Source organism: Poecilia reticulata, chromosome 8 (assembly GCF_904066995.2).
Source record: "Poecilia reticulata chromosome 8, P_reticulata-male-v2, whole genome shotgun sequence".
Lineage (NCBI taxonomy): Eukaryota > Metazoa > Chordata > Actinopteri > Cyprinodontiformes > Poeciliidae > Poecilia > Poecilia reticulata.
This window is the reverse complement of record NC_088837.1, coordinates 797336-821663: the sequence shown is the minus strand read 5'-3', so window position 1 is coordinate 821663 and position 24328 is coordinate 797336. Positions and strand designations below refer to the sequence as shown.

The 24328-nt window shown below is 38.2% G+C and overlaps 3 protein-coding genes across 3 annotated transcripts; 2 read left to right on the top strand and 1 right to left on the bottom strand.

Moving 5' to 3' along the window:
• The first annotated feature begins 489 nt into the window (after positions 1-489).
• LOC103468185 (serine protease 1-like) lies at positions 490-3827 on the top strand. The gene is made up of 5 exons (XM_008415074.3): positions 490-604; positions 862-1039; positions 2007-2281; positions 2464-2603; positions 3488-3827. The coding sequence occupies exons 1-5, from the start codon at positions 553-555 to the stop codon at positions 3674-3676; spliced, it is 834 nt and encodes a 277-aa protein (XP_008413296.1). The 5' UTR covers positions 490-552; the 3' UTR covers positions 3677-3827.
• A 1868-nt stretch (positions 3828-5695) lies between these two features.
• Positions 5696-8794, top strand: LOC108165629 (tryptase-2-like). The gene is made up of 5 exons (XM_081609566.1): positions 5696-5778; positions 6007-6172; positions 6546-6820; positions 7489-7628; positions 7876-8794. Exons 1-5 carry the CDS (start codon positions 5727-5729, stop codon positions 8065-8067), a joined length of 825 nt encoding a protein of 274 aa, XP_081465692.1. The 5' UTR covers positions 5696-5726; the 3' UTR covers positions 8068-8794.
• A 930-nt stretch (positions 8795-9724) lies between these two features.
• On the bottom strand, positions 9725-23313 carry dus1l (dihydrouridine synthase 1-like (S. cerevisiae)). The gene is made up of 14 exons (XM_008415075.3): positions 23191-23313; positions 20582-20823; positions 17805-17913; positions 17665-17715; positions 17381-17493; positions 17205-17287; positions 17023-17126; positions 16775-16922; positions 16492-16588; positions 14625-14704; positions 14302-14471; positions 14176-14213; positions 13564-13639; positions 9725-10151 (listed from the first exon to the last, which is right to left on the bottom strand). The coding sequence occupies exons 2-14, from the start codon at positions 20816-20818 to the stop codon at positions 9982-9984; spliced, it is 1476 nt and encodes a 491-aa protein (XP_008413297.1). The 5' UTR covers positions 20819-20823; positions 23191-23313; the 3' UTR covers positions 9725-9981.
• Between the last annotated feature and the right edge of the window lie 1015 nt (positions 23314-24328).

Sequence of the window (24328 nt, the reverse complement as noted above, 5' to 3'; positions counted from 1 at the left end):
AACTTCAATGTACTTTACAGGGAATTTATAAAAAAAAAACACAACGTAAAATAGAACATGATTATGGAAAGAAACAATAAATGGTATACAAAACATTTAACAAATATAAATCAGAAAGAGGCGGCGGTCTCTTTTATCACTCCCTTTTATCTCATACCCCTAAAAAAATAATGTGCAACAAGATACAGTTAAGTCCACTGAAATGTCTGATCACGCTATGACAAAATGTGAAAAAAGCCAAAGGATATGAGTAGTTTTGTGTTACGGTGTTAGGTAAACATAATTTATGCAAAAAAACAAAAAGAAAAGAAAAAGCTCCAGTATTAAATTCAAAGAAATATAAATAAAATATTATGTTTTTCCGAATTACTTCAGATTTTTGTCTACACAAAGTGAGGAGATCTTTTAAATCTGCATCAAAGTGCATATAAACGTTTCTCCTCTGCCGATGCCTGGAGGGGCTGGATGATGGATCTGATAAGAGTTTCTTATAATCGGCTGTGTGTATAAAACTCCTGCAGTCTCTCGGCTCCACAGAGCTGCATCTCAGTCATGGCTGTGGGTAAACTGCTCGCTCTGCTGGTTCTGCTCCAGTGCTCTGCAGGTGAGACACAAGATCATTCATTTTAAGGGTTACTTCATTCCCAACATGTTGACAGCCTCACAAACTTATTGTGAGGTTGATATTATAAATATCTTTTCATTATTTAGTCAGTTTTTCAGGATGTTGGTGGCCACCTTAATGTTGTTTCTTGTGTTGTGTCATTAGGTGCACACCAATTTTTTGCCTACACCAAAATGTTGAATTCTTTATTCTGAGGTGACACTACTGTGTATTTCTCCTTTATTTCTTTCTTTTAGCTTTGATGGGAGCTGCAGTGAAGAGCTCCATCATTGGTGGGGGGGACGCCCCAAAGGGAAGGTGGCCTGGTTTGGTCTACCTTGACATCACCACAGACAGTGGGATGAGAAAGTGGCACTGCAGTGGTTCAATTCTCAATCAGAAGTGGGTCATGACTGCTGGGCGCTGCTGGGATGAGTAAGTCTGGATGGAATTATTGAGTATTTTCTAATAATCTTCCACAATTATACAGCTGCTAGTGTAAATGTCTGAACCGTTAATATGCTTTATATGGAGTTAATCAGAGGCTTTAACAAAATACATTTCCATCAGTTAATGTAGTTGATTAGAATGGGTAGAAAACTGATACTAAGAAAATTAGTATTGATTGATTGTTGACATGTACAACAATAATCAATCGTTGACATGTATGTTAATATGCATTGTCATAGTTTCAATAAATAAAATGAAATGAAAGACTGACAGGACAAGGCTATTAAGAATGATTCAAAATATCCATAAATGAATACTTAAAATTTAAATAACATTTTTAACTCACCCATAGTCTTAAGAGACAGGGACCCCATGTGTTTTTGAGGGTCTGGCTTTGTGCCTTTTACTAGATATTTTTTTGTGTGTGGTTTTGGAAACTGACGGTCTGAAGGGACATGCCTGACCCCTCTTCCTGCTGTCTGACCGTCATGTCTAACCCTCCCGCGCTAAGACTGTGGGAGGGTCAATGGATATTAATTACATATAAACAGCAAACAGATGTTTGGTTGGTATTATTTCTACATTAGCTATTATGGAGATACCTTAAATGTATTTTAATTTATTGATGTAATTAAGTGAAACATATTTACCTTACAACTGATAAGGTATATGTAATCGTGGTGTGTGCACAAGCAGCAGCATCATCTACTTTGGTGTTTTATGTAACATGAGTTATGCAATTCAAAATGTGTAGATTTGATTTTTCTCAATGTCCTGGCAGCCAAAGTAAGAGAGATCTAATCGTCTCGTTTTATCAAGACAGATAAAGGCAGTAAAGGAGAGTCAACAGATCCTTCAGCTGAATAGTGCATTAAGTGTTTGAGAGTTGGATTTACAGGAGATAAAAAGAGGTGGTAATTTGATTGCCTTTGTCTGTTTTTGTGTGTTTCAGTGAACTGAGGACCAGGTGGGATCGAACAGGAGTGTGGGTCGGCACATATGAGCTGGGCATGCCATCTGAACGTTACATGAATGTAGACATTGTTGATCGTCCACCTGAGTTCGGAGATGCTGGCAATGGCTTCGTCAATGACATTGCACTGATAAGGTTAAAACACCCTTTAAAATTCTCTAAGAACGTTGCTCCAGTGATCTTACCCAGAGAGGATGACACCTTTGATTCTTCCTCCGAGTGTTGGATTGCAGGCTGGGGTAATATTGGCAAAGGTGATTTTATTTTCCAATTGTTTGCACTGTAAAATCTACATAAGTAATGTTTTCAAAAATTTGCCATTAGAAATACTTTTTTGAACCTTCTTATGATGAAGAATTTTTCGACATTAAAAGCTACTTGAGTAAACGCTCATCCTTGACATGAAGCCTTCATGACTCTTTGTGTTTCCACCCAGTTGCTCTGCCACAAACAAAAGCTGTTCAAGAGGTGCAGATTTCCATCTTGCCTCAGGCAGATTGTAAAGCTGCATATCCGACCATGACTGATTCGATGTTGTGTGCAGGCGACCCCAAAGGGATAAAGAACCCCTGTGAGGTGAGTTTCAGCATCTATGTGAACTGAGATGATGTTCTATTTCAATATCTGTGGAAACGTTTGTGTATGAGAGCAAAAACTTTAATTCACATGAAGTTAGAACAAATTATGCCAAGGCCTTCTTAATTTGATGACACTCTGTTGAGACACAAGACAAAACACACACACACACACACACACACACACACACACACACACACACACACACTCAGACAAAGTCACATGAATGCAGTCAACTGAAAAGGAGATAAATAAAACAACCAAAAGGATGAATGCTTAGCATAATTTAAAGTAAGAATAAACTAAGAACCAGATGCAAGAATAAAGTAAAGAAGCGAAATCCAAGCAGAATATAAAAATAAACAAATGCATGGCCTGGAAGAAACCCCTAAAAGCCCAAACAAGCACTGATCATGATACCAGCAGTCCTAACTTAATCTCATATTTAATTAGATTTTCTAATGCTTTGTAAGAAAAATGGCAGAAACTATTCAAATTTGTTTTTATTAGTATCACTTACATTTTAACAATTAATGACAAAAAACCAAGGTGTGGTGAGTTTTCAGGACATAGCTGAATTAAAACATTGTCCTGCCAGAAATCTGTTCATGTGTTCTTGTTACTTGTACCCAGTCAGACTCGCTCAGCATTTCATTCCTTCTTTTCAATGCACTGGGTTCATCCAGGAACTCGGACTCGTCTCTAACACCCAAATAAAACCAGGCAAACCTGATCAGTTGTGTCTTAGCTCCCCCTCAACATGTGTGCTTATATACAATAACTACAATTTATTATCACATAGTTTCAGAGCATTGTGCAATTTGATTGTATTAGAAGGCTCAGGGAATAAAACCTAACTTTAAGCTAAATCTGCTTCTCCACAGGGTGACTATGGCGACCCGCTCATGTGCCGCACAGCCAGAGGCTTTGTGCAGGTGGGAATCATGAGTTATGGGAGTCCGAGAGGTTGTGAGGTCGCAGGGGTTCCTAGCATCTACACACAAGTCTCCAGCTTTATGGGCTACATCAAAGATCGCATGAAGCAACTTGACGAAGAATTCGCTTCTGACTAATGTTCCCAGAAGCCAGAGGAAGTCGAAGGCTTCCCTAACCAGCAGAGTTGCTGCCTTTCTCAGCTCGTCTCCTTATCCAGTCAACCCTTACTGCTCTCTCTCTCTCTCTGTCAAACATTTAATCACATTGCATTAAAGCTTTGAAGCATCACGTTTGGTGTCTGTTTGTTTATTTCATAAACTAATGTTGTCTGTAGCTCAATGAAAAAAAAAAAAAAGCTTAAAAATGAAAAATAAAGACTTCCCTAATCAAACTACTGTACAATTATGCTACTTATTAGTGCTTGAACAACTATCATTTCATTCGTTGCAATAGACACTTTAGGTTTTCGTTTTGGTGCAGTTTTCAGTTACTGCTTACAAAAACTGCTTCAAATATTGGCAGCTTGCAGCTCAGATTTACTCCAGCTGGAACTGCAGCTGACTGAAATCCATCTGTCCACTCTGGTTTTGCCACAGATTCTGGGTTCAAGTCTGGACTTTGACTGGGCCATTCTAACACATGAGTGTGGTTTGTTTAAAACCATTCTATTGTAGCCTGGTTTATATTCAGGGTGTTTGTCCTGATGGAAGCTGAAGCTCCGTCCCACTCTTTTTCAGTCTTTTTCAGACTTCCCTGATCTTGCTGAAGAGAAGCACCCAAGAGCATGATGCTGCCACCACCATGTTTAAAGGTGGGAATGGTGTGTTCAGAGTGATGAATGTTTTGCATTTTGGTTAAAAAGTTTAATTTTGTTCTGATCTGACCAGAGCTCCTTCTCCCACGTTTGCTGTGTCCAACATGGCTTCTGGCAAACTGCAAACAGGACTTCTTATGGGTTTTTTCAACAATGGCTTCGTCCTTGTAACTCTTCCATACAGACCAGAATTGTGCAGTGATGACTAACAGTTGGCCTGTGGACAGGTTCCCCCTCTGAGCTGTGGATCATCTGGTCCAGAGTAACAATGAGCCTCTTGGCTGCATCTCTGATCAAAGCTCTGCTTGTTCAGCTGAAGTTTAGGTGGACAGCCTCGACTTAGGCTAATATTAACATTTAACACATTAAACTCAGTTCTGATTTAATGTGTTAAATTAGAACATAATTAAATACATAGCAATCTTTGGGCAGTCGGACTCCACAATGTAATATTTATTTAGAAAATGGCCCCTATAATGTATCAAATACAAAGCCACACACACACACACACACTCCAATGTTTACAAGGACTATGTTGTGTACAAATATAAACATTTAAACTATTTAGAAAAAAAACCTATTGCTTATAATTTACAATTAAAAGATTGTATTTTTCTGAATTCCTTCAGATTTTTATCCACACAAAGTGAGATATTTTAAATCTCCTTCAAAGTGCATATAAACGTTGCTCCTGTGTGTTAGGATCCCTGGTTGCTGAGTTTGTTTTGGTACTTTGAATCTGGTTTCATTATTATTTTATGATCTTATTCTGATTAGATCCGTCTTGTTCCCGTTTTTCTTTAGGTCAGTTCTTCTTAGTGTTTCTAGTTATTCTTTGTTACTCTAATTTTATTATCTTTCTTTAGTCTAGTTGATCTTTAGTGTTAGATTTATTTCCTGTTCCCCTGTCTATTCTCCCTCACCACCTGTACCACTTCCTCTCTCTCTCTCTCTCTGATCAGCCTGCCTCTTGCAGACTGATCAGAGTCAGATTAGCTAACTGACCCTCTCAGTCAGTTAACTAATCTGCCCTGGTCTTTTGTTCAGCAGTCAACTTCAACTTCTTTTATTCTTCTGTGCCTCGTCATTTCCCACAGTTCTCGTCATGTAACCAGCCTGACTTTTGTTATGGTTTATTTTTATTCAACTTTGGATTTAGTTTTTTGTATTTTTGTAAGTTTGCATTTTATAATTTTTTTTATTAAATATTTCAAAATCTGCCTACAACTCTGCATTTGTGTTAGGCAGACACTACCACAAATGCATCATGACGCTCTGCCTATGCATGGAGGGGTTGGGTGATGGATCTGATAAGAGTTTCTCATCTTCGGCTGTGTATGAAACTCCTGCAGACACGGAGCTGCATCTCAGCCATGGCTTTGGGTAAACTGCTCGCTCTGCTGGTTCTGCTCCAGTGCTCTGCAGGTGAGACACAAGATCATTTTACATAGAACAAAATGCGTGGTGAAAGAGATATCCTGACTGTCCATGCTTCTTGTGTAACGTAGATAACTTTATTATCATTTGAGTGCACGACGGTGAATTAAAATGGAATTCACAATATTTACACCAAAATGATAAACTAGATATTTTAGCCTCACGATAAGTAAGTAAGATAAACACTACTGTGTATTTCTCCTTTATTTATTTTAGTTTTGATGGGAGCTGGAGTCATTGGTGGGGGGGACGCCCCAAAGGGAAGGTGGCCTGGTTTGGTCTACCTTGACATCACCACAGACAGTGGGATGAGAAAGTGGCACTGCAGTGGTTCAATTCTCAATAAGAAGTGGGTCATGACTGCTGGGCGCTGCTGGGATGAGTAAGTCTGAATACAGAACTCTTCATTTTCTGATAATCTTCCACAATTATACAACTGCTAGTGTAAATGTCTGAAGTGTTGATATGCTTTATATGAAGTTAATCAGAGGTTTTAACAAAAATACATTCCAGTCTCTTAATTGGGTTGATTGGGTAGAAAACTGATATCAAATACTATGAAAGTATGAGCTTATTGTAAAAATATTAAACATATCTATAAATGAGGGAGATGTGGTTGCCTTGTTTTATCAAGACAGATAAAGGCAGTAAAGGAGAGTGAACAGATTCTTGAGATGAATAGTTTGAGAGTTGGATTTACAGGAGATAAAAAGAGGTGGTAATTTGATCTCCTTTGTCTGTTTTTGGTGTTTCAGTGAACTGTGGACCAGGTGGGATCGAACAGGAGTGTGGGTCGGCACATATGAGCTGGACAAGCCATCTAAACGTTACATGGATGTAGACATTGTTTATCGTAAACCTGAGTTTAGGGTTACTGGCAATGGCTTCGTCAATGACATCTCACTGATAAGGTTAAAAACACCATTAGATTTCTCTGAGAACGTTGCTCCAGTGATCTTACCCAGAGAGGATGACACCTTTGATTCTTCCTCCGAGTGTTGGATTGCAGGCTGGTGGAGAAAAAACAACGGTACGTTTTTCACACACACGCACACACACACACACTAAGGGTGAACTTTATGTGTTATTACAATATTTTATGGTAATATTGTGATGGCAATAAAAGTGACAATAAGATTTATTCTTTTTTAGCCAACCTTTATGGCCATCACAGCATGGCTCCTGAAAATCAAACCTTTTGTAATACACTTCTACAGTCACAAAATGAAGAGTTATTTATATCAGTAGACTGCAGAAAGTAACTTCATTTAATGATATTTTCAAACGAATTAATATTTATGGAGGTTTTAGTTACGCAAACAGTAGAAAAACTAGTAAAACTAATAATCCTGACAACATGGACAGTTTTAGAGGGTTTCATACATAACCAGTTGGAATTTATCGTAACAACAATAAATTGGAATTCTTAGATAAATCTAAACAAATCCATGAAATTTATCGCAATAAATGATAAGCAGTACGTTAAATACCCAACCCTGTAACAGACATTATAGGTGTCACAGGGTACGTAGGTGCATATATATGTATATGTACATATATACATTTATGTATATATGTACATATATGCATATATGTATATATACCTACATATATATACATATACATATATGTATTTATATGTAGGTGCATATTCAGAGATCTGTTTCCTCACCTGGACCTCTCTCTGTGCCCATGTAGCCTGGGGGGAGAAATCAATGACTCTACAGGAGATGAAGGTTCGAATTGTGTCTCAGACTAGATGTAAAGCTGCGTTTCCAGACCTGAGTGATAACATGCTGTGTGCAGGCGGTCCTGCTGGAGGAAAAGATTCCTGCAATGTGAGTTTCAGCATTTATATAAAAGCTAACATGCAGAATGTCAGTCTGATCTAAAATGCAGCGAATGAGGTTATGTGGAGAACATCCACAAATATTACAGATTAAGTCAAACTGGTTCGTTGTGAAAACATAAAACCATCTGCTAAAAGTATGCCAGCTTTTTCTTTTCTCCCCCAACTGCATTACTTTCACGTTTCAGTGTCAGCCAGTGTGCGACTCAGAAGCACACAAACTAACATCATCACAGTGTGTCATTTTTCAGCATCCACCAGGAGACCATGGCAGCCCGCTCATGTGCCGAACAGCCAGAGGCTTTGTGCAGGTGGGAATCATGAGCTTTAACAGTCCGGATGATTGTCGTACCCCAGACAGTTTTGGAATCTACACTCAAGTCTCCAGTTATATGGACTTCATCAAGACATTCACTTTTTTTGGCTAATATTCCAAGAAGCAAGTCAAAATATCTGATGTACATCAACTCCTACATCTAATTTGGTATTTAATTCAAAGACGCCAAAAAAAGATGACCTGAAGAATCTCATCAGCTCGTCTCCTAATTCCAATGAAGCCTTCCAGTTTATTCACTCTTCCTCACCCAGAGATGCATCTCAGTAAATTAATAAGAAATAGCTTTAGTATTTCTATTCAAAAAGTGAAATTAATGTAATGCAAGTCTACTGATATGACAGTGGCTTTGCAGAAAGTCACTGACACTCTTCACAAGGTATTGTCAAAGAAATAATAAAAAAAAAGAGTCTGTCTACAAAGATGCTTTTACAACTATTTAGAAAAAGTGTGGTAGAAAAATGTGAGGCAACAACAGAAATAATGGCAGGCTGGACAGAATTGTGATTGTTGATGTATTTGTAAGGCCCATTTAACCCTACACGTATTGTACCAGAGTTCTGGGGAACAAGGTAAAGTAAGTCAAAAAGCATACAGGTACATCTAACAAAATGAGAATGTCATGAATAAAATTATTTTTGTCACCCACTTCAGAAAGTACAAGTGGAGTCTCTGGTTCGGGAATCTGGTGGTTTGACTTTACATTATTGTTGACTAGGCAAAAGTAGAGCAGCTCTGTTGTCAGTATATTACAGCAACGTTACAATAATTAGAAAACCTCACAGATTCACATATGTTTTATGTAAAGAGGTATAATTCTTGTGTCAGTTACCATTTATACTGGACAAACACACACTTTATTAATCCAGTGTGGGGATTTGTTTTGCTACATGAATAGGATAATCAATAAAAATTATATATATATATATAAAAAGCAAAAACAAAAAAAACACAATATGTAAATTATGATTACCCATGCCACATGCCATGTAAGTAGGTCTGGGTACTTTATCAGTTAAAATTGATAAGTCGTCAGAATAAATTGTACACAGACATAAATAAAATCCCAACACACCTTGTGGACAGTGTGTGAGCTGAGAGAAGCAGCTTTTCTTCTCCATCAGCCAGCAGCGCTCGCCTTCCAGCTGGTAAAGTGTCACCATGGTGACAAGAGTCAGTAGGTGGAGCATCACTATTAAGAATCTTTAAACTTTTAACAATCTCGATCATTTATAAGGTTTGCATACATGTAAAATGGAAAAATTGTAGCCAAAGATGCTGCAGCTGAACTCTAGAAATTCATGAGTTATTTAGGACAGTCTGAGATGACCCTGAATATTTCTTCTATTACTCTGTTGAACATTAAAAATAACTTAACACACTGCATAAAACACAAAAAAAATATGCAAATATATTAAATCAACAGACATTTGCATATAGTCAAAAATAGGATTGTATGCTAAGACTATACTACACACCAGATTGTGTAACAGATTTACTTTTCTTGCTGCTTTGCACAGGAAGTATCTTCTGCCTTCTTTATTCTAAGATCTCTTGGAGATTAGTGGTGCATCCGCTGCTAACAAAGTGGCTATGACTGCTGCCTTAAATTACATTGCATTTAAGCTGTTTTGTGTAGAGAAACATGATCAATATATTTCAAAAGCTAACTGTGACTGAACTCAGTAAAATTTGACAGATAAAATACATTCTCCTTTCATAAACACACACGATTCAGATGAGAAAACGTGTTTCTGAGCCAACCATCTTTAATTCCATAGAAAAAGTTTGTGGTAAGCCCAAAGTCCAGCAGTTCATCACAGGAGCTTTTATTGTCCATATTTTCCACCAAATGAAAGGTTCAACATTTCAGATGAAACCAACAAGGTTAATAATATGATGTTATGTACCTGAAAATGTTTTATGGACCAGAATAAAACCATCCTGCCCCAGAACCCTGCAGCACACCTCCATTTGGACAGGCAGCCTGTCCAAATGGGGGCAGCAGCTAGGCCTCCGTCTGCTCCGTCAGCTCCCTGCAGGAAGCTGCTGCCACCTGAGGATTCTGCTTGTTTCTGTCCGGCTCCGTCACTGAGCCCTCTGTCCGCTCACACTCCTTCTGCTGGTCTTCCTCGGCTTTCTGTTTCTCTGCTTTGGTTTTGAATCTCAGCCCATGACCTGGAAATCAGACAGCAGGGATCCTTAAAGGGACGGAGTTATGTGTCTTACAGTGACAGAGAAATTTTATAGCACTATCAAGTAATTATGTTACCTTCAGTTATGAAATACTGTATATATCAAACACAACTTATAAAAAAAAATTGACTTTGGAATTTAACACCTTGAAATTGGGTCTTTGTCTCTTTAAGAAGCTCCTGCTCTGACATTTTGCTTTCAGGAAGTCATCACAACAAAGTTCTTCCATTAAGCTTTTAACACTTTTACCAGTATTTCACAGGAAGTAGTTCAAATGATGAGCTCAGCAGATGTGCAGCTCCATCAGGTGTTTGCTAATTGCTGCTGCCACTAGTCTAGAGGAGCTGAGAGATTCAAGGATTCTTTATGATTGAAAGAATCAATGCAGCACTCCAGGTATGTTTTTGATGAGGGAATGACATAACAAGGTTGCTGAACAAAGTTGATTTTACATCATATTTATCACAGACAGACAAAACAGACCCAAACTGTTTGGGTTCTGTTTTGGCTCTGACTGAACCTAGTGGTTACCTTGGCGATCCCAGTCAGAACTAAAGCATACGATGATAATGGATTTCTCTCCATTTAATGCATTCCAACACAAAGTATTTGCAAACAGTCTACAGTAATGTGTGATTACTAAAACTGTTTATTTCTGTAACTATCACTCACTTTAAAAAGCCTGGCAGCCATACTGGATTGTCTGAACTTGGTTGCTTGGGAAAGTCCAACTTTATTTGGAGAGCAAACAATTTAATAATCTGTTTCCATCAGCCACGTCTGTTATTGTGTCAGTCTGAAGTCATGAAGCTGTGAGACTCATTAACTTTGCTCATTAAACTATTTTCTACAACTTTCATTCATGTGTCTCTTGACTTGCAGCTTATTTATAATTTGTTACAGGCTATTTTTTTGTTCTCTCGTTCAATGATAAGAAATGATTTCCAAATTTTTGACGGTGTCGTATAAACAGATGCCTGAATTTGAACCAAGATGATAAAGGAAACAAAAGGTCTGTTCTAGACGGATAGTTTAGATTTCCTTATTACGTTTCAGTGATGATCAGAACTTTAACACTGAAAAAGTAAGCATTTAAGTTTGTTTTTCTGAAAAACAAACTTAACCCTCTGATGCATGACATATTGACTATACAGTCTTCCATCAGTGGGTCTATTTGGACCTGTGTTTAAATCGATGTGTTTTTATGCTATTTTTGTCATTTTGATTCAAAATAATGTTTAGTATGATACTTTCTGCTGTGTTTTATTTCACACAAGAATTATTTCATGTTTGAAATATTTTGATTTTTCACTTTTTTAAGCATTTGTAGAAGAAATTGTTGAACATTTGTGACGATTTGTAGAACATTTTTAAAACAAAATGACAACAGCAATTTTACAAAAGCAATGTTGGAACTATGTCAGCGTCCATTATGTGTATGTAGGTGTGTGTGGACAGCGGGAGGGAGATGGGGGAATAGAAAGAGCACGTTTCTTTAAACTAGCTAGCTAACCAAGCTAGCTAACATTACTGTCTGTATTCTATTGTGCTGTGTGTTATGCATGCGAGTGTGCGTATGTATGTGCGTTTTTTATCCATAAATCCATCCATTCATTCATAAATCCATCCATTCATCCATCCAGGGCCTCTTCCGTTTATCCGGCGTCGGGTCGTGGAGGTCGCAGCCTAAGTAAGGAGGCCCAGACTTCCCTCTCCTCAGTCACTTGTTCCAGCTCCTCTGGGGAAATCCCAAGGTGTTCTCTGGCCAGCTGAGAAACATAGTTCCAGCGTGTCCTGGGTCTTCCCCGGGGCCTCCTCCTAGTGGGACGTGCCCAGAACACATCACCAGGGAGGCGACCAGGAGGCATCCTAACATGTTTCCCTAGTCACCTGAACTGGCTCCTCTCGATGTAAAGGAGCAGCGGTTCTACTGAGTCCCTCCCGGATGACTGAGCTTCTCTCTCTAAGGGAGAGCCCAGACACTCTAAAGAAATAAAACTAATTTCGGCCGCTTGTATCAGTGACCTCGTTCTTTCGGACATGACCCAAAGCTCATGATCATAGATGAGGGCAGGAACTTAAACTGGTAAATCAAGAGCTTCGCTTTTTGAATTAGCTCTCTCTTCACTACGACAGACTGGTTCAGCGCCTGCTTCACTACAGACGCTGCATCAATCCGCCTGTCGATCTCCTGCTCCACTTGGGGCAGGACATCCTCCCCGACCCGGAGAAGGCACTCTATTCTTTTATGCATTTATTTATTTAGCCATGAATTTTTTATTTATCGAGATGATAAAAGGCAGAACATTGAACACATTGATAAACAGGTTTTGCATGTCATTCAACTCACTCTCGATTTTCTTATCTAGGGTGTCAGACACACACAGACACACACACACACACACACACACAAATAACACACATGCACAATAAAGTAAGGGCAGTAATGTTAGCTAGCTTGGTTAGACAACTAGTATTAGCCAACTTCAAAGAAGGCTGATAGGTTAATTTGTGACAATAACGCTGTCACAGTACTTATGATTGACACACACACATGCACACACATTTGTGACGTAAAAATAAAGATAATACGTAAAAGGTTCTTGTTGTGTAAAATATTATTATTCAGGGGTGACATTTAGGACTCTGTGTGTTTGGTTCACAAAAAAAAAATGTTTTCCTGACAGTCACAGTTGGTAAGAAACAAAGATTCCCATTAAATTTCATAGGAAATGAATGCGGGTCCTTTTGGACCCACTTTTGGAAGAATGGGGTAGTAATATAAAACACGTTATTTCTTAAAATGTGTAAAAGGTAAATTAAAAATTTGAATTGCATGATATCAGTAACATGTTTGATGAGGAATACCTGGAATATGAAGTGATGAAAACTTTTCATTACTAAGATATTGCAAAAAGATGACCTCAGGGTCAAAAAGGACAAACTTACGCATCAGAGTGTTAAGGAAATATTATGATGAAAACTGATTTCTAAAGTCAAGTATAGAAAAACATATTCAAGAAAAAAAAATCAACAGAATAACCTTACATTTCTAACATTTTTCTATAGGTATCAATATAAGTGAATGTGCAGTTAAAACAAAGAACATGCGGAAAAATGGCCGAACAATGAAACGGTTAAACACAGATGATTCACGGGTCACTGACTGCATTACAGCACTTTATTTAGCTTCAATATTTACTATGTTCAGTTGTTTAGTCATTTTCTTCACAAATATGTTGGAATTACGATGATTTAAAAATAGTCCAACAAGGGAATGATTGGAAAGATGAATTGTGTGAGAAAATTTGATGAAATCATGTTGTTCTTGACTGAGAGTTTATAAACCCAGTGATATATTAGCAACAGAACATTCAGTTATCATTATACTCACTTGGACAATCTGCCACCTCTTTGAAAGCCTTCTTCTTACAGCAGCCTCGACACAAACTGAACACACATTTATTTCCCTGCAGAACAAAACATGACAGGAATGACTAAGCTTCCTAAAATCTTTGTTAATGGAAGGAGAGAATAAAAAAAAAACCTAAAAAAAAACACAAAACTTTATAAAAAATGACATCCTTTATGCAAACAGTCATTTTATGTGACTTTGGAGAAACGGGGAACTTTAGAAAAGACGATTTATGTTTGTGAAAGCGGACGTGTGGATCAGATATAAAACACCAACACTACGGCTGTCAAACTCATTTCCTTTTTGGCCATATCAAGATCACTAATGTCCTCAAAAGACTGATTGTGATTGTGGTGGAATTTACCAAAAAAGTTATAAAAATGTTCAAATATTACTAAATATCTGTTTCTTATTTTTTAAAATTAAATCATATTGAACATATTTTCACCTAGATGTAATTTAGCAGCATGCAGATAAAATCTCTTTGGATTTAATTGATAAAGAAAGATTAAGCGTACAACTATTAACTTAAAGGTTCTGTTAACGTCCAGCGGGCCGCAGCAAGGCCTTCAGTTTGACTCATCCGCTTACCTTTGGGTTGCCACATTGTTCACATTTGAGGTATTTGGCTGCAAGTGGGGAGAAGCAAAACCATTTCAGATTTCTTGTTCTGTTGGTTGTGGTTTAAAGACAAATCTGTAACTGAGGTAGACTCACGTTTCAGCTCAGGACAGAAGTTTTTGTTGGGGTTGCGGGATCTTTTCTTCAGTTTGTTTTTGGACAGGCCTTCAGCTGCTCTGTCTGAGTCCTCCAGAGCTCTTTTCTGACACATGGTGCTCTTCACCTCAGCCTCCTGGCAGCTGCCGTTGGTCACCGCCGGCTTGGGCCTGGTGGATGTTGGTCGTTTAAAGCAGAACAGTGGAAAAGAAATGTGCCTATGATAAATCCGTTTGTTGTTTGGTTACTTTACTGAGTGTACATCTGCAGTCATTCAGGCCGCTAACATGCTGGCAGCAGTAGAAACAGAGGAAGTGACTCACGGTGGTCTGACGTATGGTTGGCAGATCCAGTGAGGCAGCGGCAGACCCCCGTCTTTCTCATCCCCACCAGAAATCTCCTCCTACATTGAGACGAGGAGAACCAAAGAGCTAAGTACCAGAATCATTTCAAATAAAGAAATAGGTCTGTCACAATACAATTTTCCAATTACTGCGATAAATGATAATATTGTTGTTTTGAGAACATTTTTAGATAATATACTGATAACGGCAAAAGTTTGTCTTCTCAAAGACCAATAAAGTGTAGTTTTGTAAAGAATCCTTTACTCTGGAACTGGACGATATTTTAAAAATGCAAAATAAAGCACGACCACCAAGGAAAATCAATCAAATGAAATTAAAAACCACACATAACCCAAACCATAAATAACATGGATTATCAAGTCTCTGCACAAAATTGCCCTTCAAAAATATTAATAATCAGAATGATTATTGAGTTAATTTCAATTTTATCATGCAATTAATTGCTTATTGCAACAAGCAATAAGTTACGTTATAATTACGTTATAATCAGTTACGTTATAATTATGCAGAAAACAACACAAGCTGTAACCAACCTGTGACGGAGGAACCATCACGAGCCGGGACTTAATTATGAGTCCATGTCAGCACGCCCGCACACACACCAACATAGACAATCGCTAACTTACTTTATTTGCAGCTTAAACTGACGCGGTTCATTGTGGGTGTTCCTGCTTCAGTTAACATATCCATCCTAGCCTGTTATTTTCAGCTCCAAACATTTTCCCGGTTCAGTTTTCAAGCAGGATTGTTTCCGGACTGTGGTGCGCCAGGAGAGAGTCACTATGTTCCGATGACATAGTGATGTCATCGGAACGTACGGAGTGTTTTCTATTAAATTGAGTATTATATTTTTGATCACAAGTTTATCTATTTATATATATATTTTTTTTCTTTTTTTTCTTGGTATTTATTATTACTTTGTTTACTTTAAGAGTTTACTTGAGTTTGAAGTAATTGTTTCGTTGTTTTTGCTTGCTTGTTTTTTGCTGTGGGCGGAGCCTGTGGCTTTAAAAGCAGGGCTCTGTACCACTTTGAGTCAGTCTGTGGTGATACTCCTGAGAAGTCACACTGAAGGTGATGGACTCTTGCATTTAAGGTACTGCTGTTTGTCTGTTTTTAACTTGCCTTGGACGTCCTTTGTACATGTTCTGCACCTCTCTGATTTGTTCACCTGAAGATTACTCTCTCTGAAGATTATCTCTCACTAAAGTGATCTCCGGCCTTGGCCAGTCTTTTATGTTTGACCAAGTCATAATAGAACCCGTCACACAGCCATCGGGTTTTAACAATTAATAGGAAACAAAAAATGAAAAGTGTGTATGATGACATACACGCCATCCGCTCTGGTTTGCAGAATCAGCGTCAGATGGTCCTCACAAGTCACATTAGCATTTGTTGATGATGCCATTTGCTCTGACTATCTCTAAATCTCCTGATGTGAATGTTAGCCAGGACGGGAAGAATCAGGGCAGAAGCATCACATTGTGGCTTTTAGTATTTGAACACATTTAACTTCTTTATGTTTCATGTTGCTACAACCACAAACCTCCACATGCTTCTTGGTGTTTTAGGTAATAAAGCAGCACAAAGCAGAGCTCACTGAGAAGTGGAACTCCAAATATTACAATTACAACTGCAAGTCTGCATTTTGATGCAGACTTGCATCAAAATGCAGACCAGGAAGCTTCAATAAGCTTCCTGGTGGAAAAAAAGCTAAATTGATTTGCTAAGAAATATTGGTGCCAATTTTTTACCACCAGATTAGGGTGGCTTTTGTGAAGGTCAAAGGTTAACTTTCTTGGCCTCCTCCCCTAAGATGCTGTACCTGGCAGCGCTGCTTCAGCTGTGCGCTAACATGAGCTAACCCTTCCAGGGTCTTCACCTTGGCCAGCTCCTCCCTGAGGTCCTGGTGGATCTGCAGCCTAAACAAACAAACAAACAAACAAACAAACAAACAAACAAACACACACACGCGCGCACACACAATTTAGCTCCATGTGACTACAGTTTCAACAGCTCAACCTAATCAGTAGGACTTTATGTTTCCACTATAAAGGATAAAGAGTTTAAAGACCTCATCCGTCCAGTAAGAATGAATGAAGCCCTACGTGTGATGCCACAGCTTGAAGAGGTGAGCCCGTATGTAGGACAGTGAGCATGGAGGGTGCTGCTTCACCACCTCCAGATATTCCTCTGCCATTTCCCACACTGGGGGGCTGTGGCCCTCAAACAGGGCCGGGTTATGGAGGTTCCCTTCTACGGATAACACAAAGGCAGATCTAAGGAATGCAATATTTCAGATACACAGCACTTTATCGCTGAACCTCACAGGACAGAGAGTTAAAGGAGAACTAACCTGCACTCATGACCCCCTGCACTCCTGTCTCCTGAATGCAGCGTTCCACATCACTCAGATGATGGATATTCCCATTCGCAAATACTGGAATATTTACTGCTTTTCTGCAAAAGAAAATCCAAGCCAGAAAAATGTCTTATTACATTTTATATAGACACCAGAGAAAAAGGACTGCAGCTCACCTGACTGCCTGAATGTGCTCCCAACTAGCGATCCCCGTCATGGCTCCCTTCTGATCTTTGGTTCTGCCATGTACTGTCAGCAACTGGGACATTTACCAAACATCTCAGACTTCACTACAGTTATAAAGAATTTTTTTCTAAATCAAAGCTCAACAGGTGATGGATACAGATCCTACTTGACATCCAGCTTTCTCCAGCATCTGAGCGTAGCGCACTGTTTTCTCGATCTCCTTGAAGACTCTGATCTTACAAGTGACCGGTACCAAGAGCTTTTCATTGGCTAAGCTGACTGTCGATGTAAGGAGAAAGCAGCAGTTATAAGAATCTACCTATTTAAATAAAGAAGATTTAAACACTGGTTTAATCATACAATTAAAGCTGCATGTTAACATGAGAAGCATAGAAAATGTTATTTGTTGAAAGCTACTCACAAAATATGACAAAATGAGTAAAAACTCACCCATCCTCTCCAACAGCTCCCATTCATCTTGCAGAAAAACTCCATAGTGTCCTTAAAATAATAACGTAACATTAGTTTTGGTCCTTTGTATTAGCTCTACTCTAGATAGTCATCCTACGTTCAGATTAGAGAACATGTACCTCTCTTAGCTATCATCTGTGGACAACCCAGATTGAGATCAATGGCGTCGCAGTAGTCCTGGGCCAGGACAGCAGCCTGGAGGAACACCTCCGGGTCGTTGGCACAAAACTGGGGAACAAAATAACAGTACATAAATTTCACTCCAACACTTACATGAGACACACTGTGTTTCTAAGTAATGTGCAGCTATGATGCTCATTCTGAACAAACACTGGAGATTCTCACACACAAATCTGTTCATATTTATCATTCAAGGTTTATTTGCAGTGTTGACAATTTATAGCTTTTATATGAACATGATAAAGTGATTGATCTTTGTACATGTTGACATTATATAAGATTTTATATTAAAATCTTTATTGTGCACCTTTTGATGACTGGATGTGATTGATCAGAACTACTTCCTGTCTAAGAGAGTTTCTAACTGCTGCAGTGTGTTTTTCTCCAGGTGTGTGAGACGATTACAGCATGATGGAGTTTGTTGTCTTAGTTTATGGGAGAAACCCGTTATTCTCTCACACACTTCCAGCTATAGACGTGAAATTTTGGGGAGAATTTTTTAAAATAATTTCTTATTTTAAAAAAAGTTAAAAACTGTTACCTGGCAGCTGCGATGATCATTTTAATCAGTTTAAAATGAGCTAACCGATATAGATGTATGCTCATAAGTTGATTTCTCACTATAGTCTGATTATTTTGGTGAAAGTGGAGTAGTGAAACTATATTATCAAGAAAAATTGTTATTTCAACATTTTAAAACCTGAACGTTTAACTGAAATGCATAAAATAATTTTAATCTCAGTTGTACTTTATTCAGTTAAAACCTAAACAACGATTCAGTAGAAGAGCTCAGACACGAAGCCTTTATCATCAACTACATGATAAAAACAAAAATATTGCAAGAGAAACATCAGCAGGGAGCAGTATGGTTCTGTCTCTCCACATGATTTTAGGACTTTAAATGGCTCAGTTAGTAAATTAATGTATGTGAAATAAAATAGGAACTATACAAGATGTCCTAAAAGTCTCTGCTGAACAAAAAGTTTGATCGTTTAAACAAACAAATCTAATATGTTATGCCTCTGATCACTGCACTCCTTCCCTGACCCAGCTATATATATATATGTATGTATGTATATATTTATTTATATATATACATACATACATATATATATATATATCAGTGAGGTGCGGTGAGGTTCACAGCTGGTGAGGCACCGACTTAATTATAAACAGATTTACAAATCTAGACCCCCTGCATGTCATTGTTTACATAAGGAAATTTTGCGCATGCGTACAATGCTGGAGGGCAAGAAGACTATTCTTTAACATGTGATGCTTAGCCGCGCCGCCGCTGCAGAATAATTTCGTGATCTCAATCAAACTTAGACATGTAGATATTAATTCCGTGCTGTGCTTAACAGCAAAGGGAGAAACTGTTAAAGTACAACTCAAAACCACGTCTCTGTATCAGCGCAGCTACTGTATGGCTAGATCGCTGTTACTGTCTCTTACTCTGCAGTTGTGCAGTCACAATATCTGGGATCATGAGCGCCCCCAGCGATGAGGCACGAGAACTGCCTGCCTCACCTCGAATCTGTTCTCTGCCGTTTCTGATCGCTCCTCAGCACACAAAACACGTTACATACACAGTTGGTGACAATAAAAACACAGTACATTAAATACATAAGCTAAATTATGGAAAATCTGTTCATACATTAAATGTTTTTTTAGCCATTTCATTGGCGACGTACAGACAGGAAGAGCATGCTCTCATAGAATAGCAGCCAGTGCAGTTAGCGAGAGGTTGCGCAATCCCAGGTGAGGCTCAGCTCGCTGCTGCCTCACCGGCTTCGCTTCTCACCATTTGAATGGGAAAATGCGAAAATTCAGCGATTTTGAAGAAAAAATCATCAGATTTGGTTAAATTAAATGAAAAATATTTTCACAGGGTGAAATTATCTTTATAAATGATTTTATTATATATTATTTTTCCATGATGACAGGTGAGGCTCTGCCTCACCTGCCTCCCCTGACCGCATGTCACTGATATATATATATATATATAACTTAATAAATGTAAAAAGTATAAACCCTTTGAGAAAGGCAACATCAATAACATTATTTGGGTTAGAAATATTGTATATTTATTTATATATGTGCTCGATGTTTCCTGTTTTTATAATTTCAATATAACATTTATTTCCTGTAGTGATAAAGGTGAAAACAAGGAAGTTTTCACCTTTGTTTGATCAAAGTGAAAGTAAGATTTTAATTAATATGCGATACTAAATAATGGAAAACTATATTTATGTAATATTTGCAAAAACTTTGAATAATAAGTCAAATTTATTTATTCATAGGCCTGAAAAAATAACTAACGTGGTTTCCACATTTCTAAAGAATCCATCACCAAATCAACAGTCAAACCAAACATGCTGGAGCAGCTTTCAGGTTTTAAAAACCAAAAATCTTCAATAAGCTTCCTGTTGACTGTAGCAGTGCTCCCATCCTGAGCTCTTTAAAAATAAGGTTAATTTTTTTTATTTGCAGTTTCCTGTACTCTTAGTCTATTGTTTTTTTTACTTTATTTTTAAGCCTTTTCTATTTTAATCTGGTTGATGTGTTTTTTCTTAATGTATGTTAATTCTATCTTCTATGTATAAGAACTTTGAGTTGCCTTTGAAAGGTGCAATATAGATAAAGTTGCCTCATCCCCCTCACCTGCCCAGCTTTAGTTTCTAGTCATCATCTCGTACCCTGTGTGAACTCTCACCTGGGTAATCAGAGGTCTGTCCTCCTCACAGACTTCGTTGTAAAGGTTTTCCTTCCTGTAGTTGGCATCCCGGACAAATACCTGAGCGTGTAGCATTGGAGTGTAGCAGAGCTGAGCACCATGTCTCCTGCTCAGCAAGCGCCAGGCCAGCTCGCTCTGGTCCACCATGGGCGCCACCACGAAGCGCGCCTCCCTCAGGGTCTTCCTCCAGAACTCAAAGCCCTGAAGCTTGGCCATCACAGCTGCGGTTCACAGACAGCAAAGAGGAGCGTTATATTAAGAAACATGCTGCAAGGCTTTTCTCTTGGTTATTACGACAGCCATCTAACTAATGTCTAGAAGAAAACTAGAATCAGAAAGAGTTCCCTGCAACAACAGATGCAATTATCAGTTAATCAAAAAATCCGAATTTCCCAATATTCCATAATTTTGGCTCTGAACAGTGATCAAAAGGGCAGACAGTGAACATATATGAATAAAGAATTCCCAGTTTTTGGTGTATGAACTAGAACATCAACCAACAGAATGCACATCGATACACTTTGTTTGAATTAGTAAAGCTCAGATAAAGAATAGGGAATGGATAAATGAGGATTGGCCCTGAAAAAACTGATTGTTGTACCTCAACCTACAACATATGCAGAACAAAATACCAACATATACCAAGAATAAATATTCAAATTTAAAGACCTCAGCAGCAAAAGGTAGTCTGTAAGAATTGGACTACACACAGACTGACGAGTTTAGAAATTCATTTGGAAATGATTACAAAAATCAACATAAAAACCTCTCAGTTATGTTATCACCCCTCTGGTGTTATTACTGTGCTTTATATTTACCCATTAAAAAGTGTTTCCTGCACGTATCTGACATGAATATCTAAACCTTTATATAAGGACAGCTAGGCCTGTCACGATAACAAATTTTGCTGAGTGATTAATTGTCCAAAAAAGTATTGCAATAAACGATAATATTGTTTCAAAACCTTTTGACACTGATTTAATGGAAATGACATAATAATGCATGCAATTCCCTGCCATAGATAGATACACTTTATTTTCAAAAGAACACATAACACTGGAACTGAAAAAACCACCAAAAACAAAAATAAAATGGATTCTCAGTCTTCACAAAAAATGTAATTGAATAAAAACTAAACAACATAAAGTCAAAGTAGAAATAAATACTGCATTCAACCAAAAGAGTGCAGATTATGAAGTCTGAATACTATATTGCCCTTCAGTAATCACTAGATTTAAATAGAGAAGATGGAAACATCCGACTACCTATTGCAATAGTTCACACTACACGATTTTTTGCCCCTATTTTCCCCTTATGACAATCTAAGAACGTTGGGCGTTCCAAGATTGTCGCTGGTGATTTCGAAACCGATCATCCTGTAGTGTGATTTAGATCGTCGTGACCGCTCGGATCTAAATCGGGGGATTTCCCCGACTGGGAGTTTAACGCAGCCTGTTGAATGTGACAGGTAGCCAATCAGAAAGCGCGGATTCTCCTCCGTGCTTTCTGAGGGGAAATTACGGAGGGGAATCTCAAACAGCTGAAACGGCTCCAGCAAACATTGGAGATGATATGTGGAAAGAACATTAATGTTTATTCAACATTTTGTGCAAAGAGTATAGAAATGACAAGGGAAGGAGTTGGAGCCAAATTGTTACCGCAGTTGATGAACCCGGTAAGTTTTCAGCTGTTCTTCGTTAACGTGACATAAATAGGTTACAATGATTTTCATTAAGTCAGGACTTTACGCTGACTGTAGCCACATGCATCACAGGTAGATTCTAGTAAAGCATTGATTAATGCCTTATTTTAAAATTAGTTAACTGGACTTGTAGAAATTATTTTGTGCCCATATGGCTGGACACCACATGGCACGACGAACCCGATCGAACCGTTATACCTGGGATTTCTGTCGGCTAATGTGTCCCTCAGGTTTTGAAAATGGGCCGACAATCGGCCGACAACTCGTGTAGTGTGCGCTGGACATTAGATTAGAAAAGGGAGGGTCAGTGGAGAGTTTTTTTTAGCCTTTTTTTCATTCAGTGTCATCAATAGAAAGAAAAAAAGGCAGGAAGAGACGATAAAGCCGATAATTAAAAAATGAGGTCGATAGGTTTAATTTATCGTGCGATTAATTGATTTATCGTTTATCGCGACAGGCCTAAGGACAGAACACAGCAAGTTTAAAAAGTAGTGTCAAATTAAATAGTGAATATTTAATCATGTTCAGCGCTTCCTGAAGCAATTTAAATGACTAAACGTTGTTCGTATCAGAGTTTTGCAATTTAGCACCATGGAGGACCTCATAAATATAGCAAATGTTTAATTACTTGACAGCAGCGAGTTTGATTAATTTTGTTTTGTTTTCAAACTATTTTTTTCTGTTTTCTTTTCACCTTCTGGCCTTTAGTATTCCTAAAACTTGTTAGCTGTGGTGTCGCTAGCAAGAGCCGAGCTAACTGGCACTCTGTTATCCCAGGTCAAACAGAAAGCTGTCATGGCCGTGTCCCAGCCTCCTGGCCCGCTGTGCGGCCAGCGAGGAGCGGGAACTCGGTGTGTCTGGAACCTCAGGCTGATGTTTCACCTACTTCACTGTGATGCTTGGAGACAGCTCCTCACGCGGCGCCTTCAGCCATGTGCAACAGCCAAATAACACCGGCAGGGAACGATTCTTCTTCTCCGCCTCAGCTACTTCTGGTTGCAAATCAGATATTCCAACAGACCCGTGGTACGACGCCCCGGTTTGGTTATGGCACGTCATAGCAGTTATTAAAAATACTTGACTTGGGGCAGAATACATTTTATGGTGTTTTTTTTTTCTTTTTGCATTAAGTATAAATGAAAGAAAATCATAAAAATCACAGGTCATTTCTAAATAAAAATGTAATTCCGAACTCATTTAAAATATATTGAAATATTAATGTAATAAAGGTGAAAGGACAAGAATGTAAAACAAATAAAAATCCTCTAAAAATGGAAATTTAGAGTCAGCTCGATAACATTAGAAACCAAGTTACACTTGCTTTAATGTTCAGTTTATGTTTGTGTTTTATTTCCATGTAATCCCTTACGACCTTCACCATCCAGGAGTATTTGAAACATCTCATGCTGTAACTGACAGAAGACTGCATTGATAAGCTAAAACTGTTAGCTGAAAATGATTGCCGTCGTAAACAGTAGTGCACAGATATATTTTTTGTTACAATTGATTTACCGTTTGGGAAGGCAGTCTGCAGGTGAACTTTGCTGTTTGACATTCAAAATAAAACCATCAGGGTCTTTCCAGTCCTTATTCATCAGAAGAAAAGTAAGCCATCACCATGGATACTGACAGATCCATTACTCACCCAGATGTGTGATTTTCCCTCATGGTGCTCAGATTACAAAAAAACAAACTGATTAGAGTTTGCAGTTAAAGAAATCCTCCAAATTATATTTTTAAAAGGACATCTTTTGGGTTCCCTTCTGCTGATTACAATTTCTGTACTGGATACAAAAATGTCAACTAATAATTTTAATAGTAAGAAGTAATAGCATCTGACCTTGTTTGTGACCGAGAGTTTCTGGTTCAGGAATCCCAGGATTTTCCATCTGCTTTTTGTAGATGATGTGGTTCTGATGAGTCAGAATCAAACCACCAAGATATTCTTATTGTGTCACAGTGACCCTGCTAGGATAAGCATGTTGGATAATAGATGGATGGATGGACAGACAACCAGAGATCTA